This window comes from Thermobia domestica, chromosome 15, assembly GCF_964235325.1.
Source record: "Thermobia domestica chromosome 15, izTheDome1.hap1.1, whole genome shotgun sequence".
NCBI classification, from domain to species: domain Eukaryota; kingdom Metazoa; phylum Arthropoda; class Insecta; order Zygentoma; family Lepismatidae; genus Thermobia; species Thermobia domestica.
The window spans coordinates 16409357-16421700 of NC_137468.1; the positions used below are offsets into that span (position 1 = coordinate 16409357).

At 37.2% G+C, this 12344-nt stretch overlaps 1 protein-coding gene across 3 annotated transcripts in view; it reads right to left on the bottom strand.

Annotated features, from left to right (window-relative positions):
- Positions 1-12344, bottom strand: part of ATPCL (ATP-citrate synthase) — a 191090-nt gene that overhangs the window by 12082 nt on the left and 166664 nt on the right. For all 3 annotated transcript variants that reach the window (XM_081741358.1, XM_081741359.1, XM_081741357.1), the window contains exons 14-18: positions 12090-12249; positions 10160-10280; positions 7775-8013; positions 4393-4488; positions 1392-1601 (exon numbers count right to left, since the gene is read on the bottom strand). In XM_081741358.1, the coding sequence (XP_081597484.1) occupies positions 1392-1601; positions 4393-4488; positions 7775-8013; positions 10160-10280; positions 12090-12249 (826 nt within the window). The remainder of the gene's footprint in view (positions 1-1391; positions 1602-4392; positions 4489-7774; positions 8014-10159; positions 10281-12089; positions 12250-12344) is intronic.

The window sequence follows — 12344 nt, forward strand, 5'->3', positions numbered from 1 at the left end:
CTCGACAAATCCTTTCAGGAAAAATACAGATTGTCCCCAGATTGAAGGTTCATCTTTGGAAGCATCCTGGTAAGGTAGACATTTTTTTTTTTAATTTTATTTTTCCAAACTATTACAGCATTTGGCTGAAGTTTTTGGGGCAATAGTTCTCATGTAAATGATGCATTATTATTATTATTATTATTATTATTATTATTATTATTATTATTATTATTATTATTATTATTACGACACAAATTACTGTTTATCTATACGGCACTAACTCGCACAAAACAAAATTCATCTACTATGATATATAGACAAGATATACACTCATATAATACTAGGTCTGGCGACTGTATTGATATGCCACTTAATAGATTAACAAACATTAACATCTACCTTATTACAAATATAAAATTTATGAATATCTTACAAACATTCAACTCCTTTGTATAGTTTGAGGGTTATTTTTTAAGTAAGATGCATTTTTGAATACTGTTTGAAATTTCGTGTCTCCTTGAGAATGAGAGCACGCGCAGGCTAAGAAGCATGTTTGGGTCCAATCGGACGCCATTTAAATTCAGGTTGTCCATCTATACACTCTATAGTAAGAGTTTAACATGCTTCAGAAAATCGAGCGGTCCGCCGACTCTGAAATGCGGTCAGTTGCTAGATTCTTAACAGCAAGAAATATGCCAGCTATGAATATTCATGGTCAGATATGTGAGATGTATGATGACAATGTAACGAGTGACAGTAAAGTGAAAAAATAGGTCTGACTGTTCAAAAAATTCCGTGACAAATCGCTCTCTGCTCGGCCATCTGAATCAATTACAATTTGGTGTAGGCTATCGAAATCAAAATTTACGAAAAGAGAAAATTCGCAATTTCCAAATTGTAAAGACGGCAACTGGCTGTCATCACGACGACTAGAAGTGAAAACGACCGTGAATAACTAGCTATCATCTCGGGTGGTAAAGTCCTTTGAGGAGGGTAACCAAAAAATAGTAAATGGTTATGATAAACGTTTAAACCAGCACGAAACTTACATAGAAAAATAGAGAATTGTATGTAAATTCAGAAAATACATTTTCTTGAACACCGTTTAGTTCTTTTCTTTCGTTTTTATTACAAAATGAGCGTTACTTAAAAAATAACCTTTGTAAGTAATGTTTGATTTAAGATAAAAACATTTTATTGTAAATTATGTCTGTAGTATATATGTGTATGTCTGCAGTGTGCGTGTGTGATCTACGTCTACGACATATACGTAAAATAAGATACTGGTGTCAACTACATAATATACATGCACCTGTCGTTGTCGATTGCCTCGGGCAGGCTTCACAACAATTAAAAAAAAATCTATTCTACTCTACTCTATTGGCCATTACTATTATATATGAACTTACTATAGTTAGAAGTCCTGATACCAATGACGAGACTAGATCTTTTCCGGCCCTCGCACAAACAATTGTGTTATGTGCTCCTGACACTGCTGGGCCGTGGTCTGCTGTTACCATTAGGCACATTTCAAAGAACCTACACACATAGGACGGCAGACATCTCTGGAACCACAACAGGGAGATAACGCCTCCAATACCCAAATTTTGTTTCAATACCTAGAATAAGAACATAAACAATATTTGAAATTTCTTACTGTGAAATTCGAAGAATGAATATATATATATATATATATATATATATATATATATATATATATAAAGAATTTTTCAATTATAATCCCTAGAACTACTTTTTCCTGTGCTACTGAATAATTTAAAGGGATTATAGAACACTAAAAATCTAAACAATCAAAAAAAAAAAAAAAAAAAAAAAAATGATAATTAGTGAGAAGTGTACTGACGTTCACTAAATTTTGGGGTAAAATTTTGACACGACGTAAAAATCAGTGGGATTTTTACCACCAGGCGACCATAGGTGCCGTGCCACCGGTAAAAAAAGGTTCACAGTCAACAGTTCGAATGCATGTCGCGTAAACTACTAACATTATGTTTCTTGGTACAGAATATAAATCGCTCCCAGGAAGCAGAAAGGTGCTAAGCACCAAAATGGAAAATTCCTCAAGAGAGCATAAAAATGAATGAAACACTAATTCCGATTCTTTCTTTCTTCTAGAATTCAGTTTTTACCGCAAACCTTTCATATTGTCTCCTGCCATTTGTCTCCTTTCTGCACAACATTAAACATGAAATGGGTAGTCACGATATACACTTAGTTGGAAATAAAGGAAAGTGGCGCTTAGCACTTTTCTGCTTTCTGGGGGCGAAATGCGAATACTGAAGTAGTTTCTTTACTTTCTCCTCTGGCCTTCCTTACAACTACAGTAAGACTTCTGTGATAGAAACTCTTAAAATACCACCCAAAACACTTGCAAAAAGCCTTTGTTGATAAATATATCAATTTCCAAGTTCATTTAAATTCTGTGAATGTAAATCAGGCTGGCAGTGATAGTACTGTCACCAGGGAAAAAAGGAAAGTAGGAAAACCTAATAATAAACAATGCTTCATCCGGATAAGCAAGTGGAAGTAGTTCTTTTGAATTAACCCAAATGAAAAAAATGGTTCTCGAACTACTAAAAATGATGAGGGAGAAAGTACTTGAATCCACCTATCCAAATTTTGGCATCGCCTTTCGGATATTTCTGTGCACAGCTGCTTCAAACGTATCAGTTCAAAAAAACGGAACACTATCTATCTAAGATGCACATTAACAGAAGACCATTTGAACGATTTAGCAATTTTGTGTATTCAAAACGAAATTATATCAAAAATTAACTATAACAGTTTAATTTGTGAATTTTCCAGAAATAAGGCAAGGCGCAAGTTTCAATAAGATCTATGCTATTCATACTATACGATTGAGATTTGAAATGTGATGATTAAAACCTATGAGTGTTAATTGAATGTTTTTATATTTAAAATTGATAATTTTTTACCTTAAGCTTATGGGAGTTTCCTACAACTTCAAAGAGAAAGAGTACTGTATTACCTACCTCAAAATTTAGTATCTTGGATTGTACTTCGATCAGGATGGAAGATTATATATATATATATATATATATAAACAGAATACAATCTGTCTGGCTAAACTGGAGAAGAATGAGCGTGGTACAGTGCGACAAGAAAGTAAGTTGTTGGTTAAAAGACCATATATATAAAACTTATAAGACCAACCACGATATACACTAATGAAACGCGGGCAATCACAAGGGCCCAGAAAAAGAAAATGGAAGTGGCGGAGATGAGAATCTTAAAGATGGATGTGTGTTGGGATGAGGAAAAACAGAATAAAGAACGAATATACGAGGGATGATCGAAAAAAGTTTACAAAGCTTATTTCTTTTTTTATATATTATTCACTGTAACTTAATGAAAATTTATTTGTAGTTTAATAGATTATTCAGATTTATTTAATAGATTTATTTGTCTGTCTTGGTGCAGGTTTAAAGACTTAGGATTCTGGTCACATATGCCCAAGAAGCGGACATTAAAATTGATGACTCGTCTGGAAAATTGATCAAGAATAGAAATGAGGCCAGTAATGTGGTTCCTATGGGCCATAAATACTACACTTGCTGGCATTCATAGGCAGATTGAAGAGGTGTACGGGGAGGACTAAATTTCAAAGCAACATATAGGGAAGTGGTGTCATGCCTTCAGAGCAAGACGGACCAATATTCTTAATTACAATATTCTGGACACAGCAGTAGACCCAAACTTCAACTACAGATGTTACGTTTGAAACGACTACAGCACTGACCTAGCCCCAAAGACTTTCACCTTTTCCCCATTTTAAAGCAAACTGTGGCTGGCCATCATTATCCGGCATGTGATTATGTCAAAACCGCTGCTTCACGGTGGCTACGAGAACTTGACGCGAATTTCTATGCAAATAGTACAGAAAACTTTATTGGCCGTTGTGATAAGCGGTTGAACAAAAACTATGATTACATCGAGAACCAGTGTTGAGTGCCCTCTATTACCAAGTGTGTTATCTTCCAGCTATGTCTCATACGTGTCACAACAGGCTTTGTAACTTTTTTTAGATTATTCCTTGTATGAAATGCACTTCTAACAGAGGACCTTTGAGTAAAATCTTTCAAGAATGGAGGCTGAAATGGCTTGGACATATAGAACAAAGAAAAACTAAGACTATATGGAAAAGAGAATTCTAAAGCTTTAAGTACCAGGTAAGAGGGGGAGAGGAAGACCCAAGATACAAAATAATTTGAAGAAGAGGAGATAGAAAATAGAGGACAGCCAAGACAGCGGAGAGTGGAGGAAAAGAATTAAAGACGGGAACGCCGGCCCCATATAAACATGGGAAAAGGCGGAGACAAAGAATATTCTATAGCGTGCATTAGCAAACTTTCTGAATATATTACTTACGTCACTAATTGGCATTCCAGCATATAGAAGTTCTTGCCCTCGTTCATCACTAATGCTGGTCATAAAAGAGGCTGGCTTCCGAATTAGACCAAGTTCCTGCAATGAGAAAAGGAAATGTGAATTGCTTGATATTTATATACAATCAAAAAGAAAATACAATTTAACGACAATGAAACTTCATACACACACATTCTGCAAAGCACAGGGTCTTACACTTACGGACAGAATGTACAGGGTGTCTCAAAGACTAACACTATTCCGTTGTTCATTTTTAACGTGCCTAGACACCTGCATGGTGACAATGATAGAGGTGCTGGCTGTCATTCATCGAAATGACGTTCTACCCTTCTACTTGTGGAGTAATTGGTCAAGATTTATCGCTGGGGTTGTAGACTGGACCAGACGTTCGATCGAGTTTCACACATTCTCAATGGGAATCATGTCTGGCGATCGTGGAAGCCAGGGCAGACGCATGCTTTGAGATGTGAATGGGTACGGTCTTGTTAAGAGCACATTTTTCTAATCGTACACGAATAGCTTGGACGTTGTTCTTGCTTTATGTTGCACTGGTCATCTGGTCAATGCAAATGGTTATTTCCTTGGTACTGGTCACTGTATTTCATACTGTGGAAGTGCAAACAAGCCAAACGACTGTAATTTTCATCTAAGGCAGAATCGCCTCTTAATACTAAATACAACGACACGACATCCAATAGGTTCCTCTCAACTGCTACTTTTGCGACACTTTTTGGAGATGAGCTATATAGTAGAAAAGCATGAGAGGTCTAGAGAACAGCTCCTTAAATCGTAGTTTTGCGTCCAACAAACGGATGAAAATGGTAGCAGATGACATATAAAGAGTAATGTTGATCTTTGTCTGTGATATGATTCTGCTTTCCCATTTCGTCCGATGCATATGTCACGGTTGTATCCTGTGCAACTGTCATCTGGAACCGGGCTGACGTACGTGTACAGCTTCCTGGAACCATTAGCGCCAACACTGAAACACAGCGGACACTCTACGTACAACGTGTTGCCCATTTCTATGGAACGATCATACAATTTGTCGCATACCCACGATTAAGCTCTGACTCCAATTCCTTTTAATTATATCACCTGAGCATATTTATCTTTGGTGAAAACACTAGATATATCCATGGAATATCTAAAACATTGCAGGCGCAATGTTTACGGAACTATTCAAAGTAACAGAATACTCGTTAATAGTAATTCTTTTATATAATAATAATAATGAAATTGAAAAGTAAACATCTGAGTACAAGTGGTTCAATCTGGTAAGTCTTTCAGCGACAATTGGTAACTTTCTTCAATGTCTGTAGAAGAATTACAGTAGTATTAATTAATGCTCGACATAACATGTGAACTCTTGGTGCCGGTGTTACACATTATTTTGAACTTGGAAGAAGATGATAAAGTAAAACGAGCTTTCGAAATAATACCATTAAACACAATCAGGGTAAATAAGAGGAGTACATTTTATTCATATTAAAATACGCTATTATCGTGGAAGTCACCTGTGTAATTCGTTGGAATACAGTAAGCGGCAAAACAAACAATACTGAAATCACATCTTTGACATTTGTTTATTTATTAGTTGTACAACGTAATGAAACATAAAAAATGTTGTCAAATGGATGTCAACTAAATGTTACTCAACGTATATCGTAAATTTAAAAGGAACCACTACTGTACATCATGTGTGCAAAATGTTGACCATTACGTCGCATCCATTCTTCCTAGAAGTCCTGTAGATCGATGAAAGCGTTAGAGAACACGAGTTGCTGGAACGACAAAACAAATAACCGAATGTTCTCTCTTAACTCAAGTATGGTGCTGGTGGGCTATTTGTTCGGAAAATTGCTTCTTCAGCATACCCCGTATGTAGACATCTGGAGCCGTGAGGTCAGGGAAGTGGAAAGGCTATGGAAAATCCGTTCTATGGAAAATCAAGAGATGTCCAAACTCTCGTGGGCAGATGGACAAGTGACTCACTTGCAGTGTAGGCAGTACCTCCGTCTTGCTGCATTCATTGTTGGTGTGACGACTGATTTTTGGTGCGGCAAAAATTGCACAAATCATGCAAGAATGGGTCAATAATCAACGATTGATGTAGCGATCAAGGCACATATGGCTTTCATCACTGAACCATTGTTGCTGCCGAAATCTTCATCTTCATATGCCACAGCTCCAGAGCAATACAGTAGACGTACGCGCTCATCTCCTGCAGTGAGATGCTGTTCCACACCGTGCAAGCGGAAATAGTGCTCGACAATAAACACCTTCTCCTCTGTTATAATATTATCTTATCACCAACTGCATACTACGCTACAACACACATAACTAAGCACACATGTGACGCTCACGGCTCATATTGCACCTGTGCGCCATCCGTACGCGAATTTTAGTATTGTTTGTTTTGCCGCATACTGTATTTAACGAGATATTTTCCAGTAGCCAATGCCACCACGTACTATTCTGGGCAATATTTTCCGTTTCTCCTCCAGTGTCTTTCATATAGAACATCTGAACTCGAAGTATCGCACGAAATTCAAACTCCTCGTATGGGCAACTTAGAGAACCACCTCCTATTATTTTTTTCTCCCTTTCTAGGTCAAATATACAATAACGCTGAAACATGTGTTGAATTACTTTCAAAAAAGTTCAAACACTATGTTTTATGTTTGCACCCTTAAAGGATTCCGAGATATGGACATACATATAATAATTATAACGACCATTTCACTCCCCTCCCTCATCGAATTTTCAAAAATCCTTTAGTGGTACCTTAAGTCACACACACACACACACACACACATACATATATATATATATATATATATATATATATATATATATATATATATATATATATATATATATATATATATAAGAGAAAAGAAAAGAAATATTTCAGTTTAACATCCCATGACTATGCCTCTTAGGTTAAGGGAGACGATGATTAAGGCAAGTGAATGATGATGGAATAATTGGTGGAATAAGAAAGTGGAAGGAAATGGGAGTACCCTGAGAAAATCCACTGACACGATGTTGTCCACCACAAACTTACTTAGTCGGGGATCGAAGCAGGGGTTTTACGCACTAGAGGTAAGCGCTCTACCACTGAGCCACCATGCCCCCCCCCCATTTCTTACGTTGTTTAAATTTCAAGTTAACAGTTCGCCCTAGAGACTCGGGACAGAGTGTATCAAACGCACAGACACTGGCCACTATACAAGCGGGAAGGGTCAGATTATTTTAGTGACCTTTTTATTTACGAAATAAATTCTTTTCTTAACAATTCGATAATAAATAAATAAATGAATAAATATATAAAAACTGATTTTAATGTGTTTATTCTTACCCTTGCCCATGAATAATCCATAGGCACAGTTGGCGGTGGCACTTCAGGTTCAGGAGAAATGATACCTTTCGCCACTAGCTTCTCGTACGTGGCGTGAATGACATCACCAAGATCGTCAAAGGAATTAGGAACAACAGCACCACACTCACTTAGGGCCTTGTTTTTGGCAATGGCCGTTTCACGCTCTGCATGAGCACTGGAACCTGCATGGCCAAACTGAACTTCCGTTGTGAACATGCCTGCAATAGCATACAAATAAACAACATTAAATAATGGATTAAATAACAAAAGAGAATGGTTATATTTTAATATTAATACAACAATATTAATACTCTAATATTTTAACTTCTTAATATCTTCAAATTCTGGAAATCCTTCTACTTCCGAGGTTTCGGCTCTTCTTTGTAACGTTGTTTACTGAGGATAAAAATGCGAGTACAGAAATAAAATCAAAATAAATAAATAAATAAATAAATAAAGCTCACCGAGAAAGTGAGGTTTATTTGGAGCCAGAAATCGAATTCAAACCCAAAGGTTTTGAGTATTTGTTCATTCTTTCAAAACATTCAAAACCTAATACAAATAAAGGTTGGTTCGGTACGTATTGGAGACAGTGATTAAAAAAACGGAGGGGCGTCCAATACGCTATCTACCTAGATAGGAAGGAATACAGATAGGCTCACCTGGTTACTATTTTTCGATGAAGTTCCCATTGAGGTCTATGCGTCGTCGCCACTGTGTGGGCATCGAAGAAATACCAGAGAAAAAATAGCCTTTATCATGGCCTGTAAACCACTGGAAAACAGCCTGTTAGATCCCGTTGTTTCCGCAGGTATTTCTACAGGTCTCGGAAGAGGAAATAGTCACCAGGGGCCATGTCCGGACTTTACGGAGGACGATTCAACACTTGGAAACCACACCTCCAACTTCTGCAAATCCGTTGTTCGCAGCGTCACACAAACATTCGCTACGCGACGTAACACAAACACTCTGCTCACAGCCATTACATTGCTCCGACTGACCTCAAATTGCGCAGCGGGGTTCCCCACGCGGGCCTTAGCGTGCGTGTCAGGCGTTATTATGCTCCGCCTCTCCCTTCTTTCCTAGGTAGATAATTTGTTGGATGCCCCTCGTACATCTGATAATAGTACATAGTATTAAGGCTTGATCGATTAATTGCTTTATATTTATGATCTTTATCAGCAGCGAGGCTATAAATTTCTGTAGTGTTTCGATGCTCTCCCACTAGAAATCGAACCCGGATCTCGTCTATCGAAGGAGTGCGCACTAGCCACTAGGACTCTACAATGAAATTATTCAATTGATTTTCATAAAAAGAAAGAAAGAAACGTACGGCATAATAAGGCATGTAATCTAGCACTTTAAGTGCCATGTGCATATATTTTATGCATATTTGGTCTATTTATTTTATTTATTTATATATATTCCTGGACATACCCGCACTTACAGCCTTAAGCTCGTCAGGTATGAGGGATGACGTCCTTCGGCGAGTGCACTATCCGGGGAAGGAAGCGGCCTGGGACCTGAATGTTAAGTACCATTCCGGCATTTTACTGGTATAAATGAGAAGGAAAAAAAAAAAAAAACTCACTTGGGGTGGTTGGCCTGGAAAACCTGTTACACTTTTTCGGCCGAGTGTCTCCACCGGGAATGGAACGCGGTACGTTCACACCAAAGGTGAAAACGTTAGTCACTACACTACGTGGGGCCACGCACACTTGTCTATTACTGAGCAATCTGCATGTTATGCACATCTCATGTGTTATTCAATAACCAAGTGAACACTACTGCTCCCAAAGTAAAACATCCGATTTTGAGTCTTGCGCTACAAGTGTTAATAGGAAGGATTTAAAACAGGCACCCATCAATGATGATGCATGGGGTAGCTCAAGGATTATTTAGCAAACACCAACGAGAATACTGAACGAATTCTCAACCCAGACTAGCATACAATAGGTAACCTTGGATTAGTATGCTAGGGCTAGAGAAGAGCTCAAATCCTACATTGGCCTTCTGTATGGGGGCCTGTTCATACAAATGGAATAAACAGAAATAAAATTAAACAAAAGAAATTGACAAACTTGATAATATACAAGTCGAATCATATTTCTGAGGAATTTACAAAGTTGACCGAAAACTAATCCGATTCGTTACTCTTAACTTTCGAACGTTACATTTATGGACCTATGTTCAGGCTTAATTCGGCTATTTTAAGCAGAGTGCCTTGAGATATTTAGAATCAAACCAAGAAATTCCACATTAGAAAGCAAAAGGCTACCATTTACCCTAGTCCAGTTGTTCATTATGAGATTTACTATGCGGAACATTAATGAATCTGTCTGTTACATCCGCTGCTGTACTTACTTGCACATGTGCCAATACACCAAGCTACGAGAGGTTTCGTAATCCGGCCGTCTTTCAAAGCTTTACACACTTCGTATTCTTCGACTCCGCCAACTTCTCCCAACAAAACTATCATTTTCACCTAAAAAATAAAACAGAAAACTAAGTTACAGAATACATACAGTAACTATTTACAAAAAGCAAATTCTCATTACAATAAAATGATTCACATTGCAGAACTTTAAGTAATTATTCACATCACTAAGTAATTAAAAGTACAAATCAACGCTGGTAGTTCAATTGGTTAAACAAAATACTCTATCTCTAGAGAGATTAGAGTTTCTGATAGTTCAGCGCCTAGTTATTTCTTTGTGAATACCACTCATTTTAGTTCTGGAACTTCTTGTATACAATAAAAGACAAATTCTGACCAAAGCATGTATTAACTAATAAATAATAGCGTTACAGTTTCGGCAAATTAACTTTGCCTCCATCAGACACATTATGAAGGCATTAATGTACCTGATGAAGACAAAGGTAATTTGCTGAAACTGTAACGCTATTATTTATTAGTTAATATATGCTTTGGTCAGGATTAGTATATTATTATTTCTTGGTAATTACATTGTGAATTAATACTTTCAGGTGTTTAAAATTCATTCTATGGTCGCTTACTCTGAAGAAAGAGCACGACAAAGTATTTGAAAATAAAATCCTAAAGCAAATATTCGGACCGAAGCTAGATGCGAATGGAGAGTGACGAAAACTTCATAACGAGGCACTACATAATTTATACCGCTTACCTCACATTGTTAGAGTCATTAAGTCTAGGAGGCTTAAGTGGGCAGTTTATATTGTTAGAATGGAAGAATCAAAATTTTAACTGGAAATCCAATCGGAAAAAAGACCCTTAGGAAGACCTAGAGGGAGATGGGAGGACAATATTTAGATAGATCTCGCAGAAATAGGACAACACAAAATAGAAACTACACCCAGTTTCCTATGGGCAGAAGCCAATGGAGAACTTCTGTAAATGCAGGATTGAACTTTCGCGTTCCATAGGCCACAAAGTGAGTGTGTGTACCTATGTTTTAATTATAGATTATTATGTAGATGAATGATCTGCAATGATGGCAAACATTTAGAATCATGATTCATCCATATAATTTTTTGGCAGATATTTCCAATATTCAGGATGGGTACAAAGTCGCTTTACCCAAAAGAACAAAAGGGAGAAAGAAAGCAAGCTATAAGCGTTTTTTTCTTTTAATAGTTGAATTCGCACCACTATTGGTTGGTTGTTTTCGTACTATTTTTTTAAAAGTTTGTTTACTGGGTGAAGTTGTGCCGAATAGTATAGGTATTGAGATGAATCGCAAATTAACAAAGAGCTTCGTGGCTATGTGAATAGCATACCGCCCTTGGCATGGGAGACTAGGGTTCGATTCCCGGAGGGAACTCATGTGGCTCGGACCCCACGTTAAGCTGTAGGTTCACGTCTCATATAGCCTTGCTGCTGAAAGAGACACTACACTAAAATCATATCACACATATCGCAAATTAACAAAGGAACAACGTGCATATTTTGGTATTGTTTTGAGGGATTTCTTGGATTAGCATTTCAATGAATGGATCAGTCGTCGTGGTACGACAGATTGGCCACTTCATTCATATAGCCTTGCACGATGAAACTTCTCCATGTGGGGTATTGTCGAAGACAAGTGTTTTCCAAGCAACCGTAGGATTTGGTTTACATGAAACATTCGAGAAACATTTACATATGTCAATCATTGGTTATGTTGTGATATTTACGGATCAGTGCTGAAGAGATGTACCTTATGTATTTAACATGATGGAAGACAAGTTTCAATAGCATTTGTAAGTACAATAAGGACTGTCAAGAAGGAAAAAAAAAATATATATATCTATACTTAAAATCCCCTCGACCTACCTTAGGATCTGCCTGATACCGCATGATGTGATCCATAAAAGTGGTCCCTGGATAACGATCACCGCCAATGGCTACTCCTTCATAGACACCATTTGTCGCTTTAGAGATTATGTTGTTTAGTTCATTGGACATGCCACCGGACCTTGAAACGTACGCCACACTGAAAACGAAGAAATCGTAAGTTTATTTTAAAATCACCAAAAATTGAAATTTACCTCTCTTTCATTTGGTTTCTAACTTATGTTCTAAGTGTAG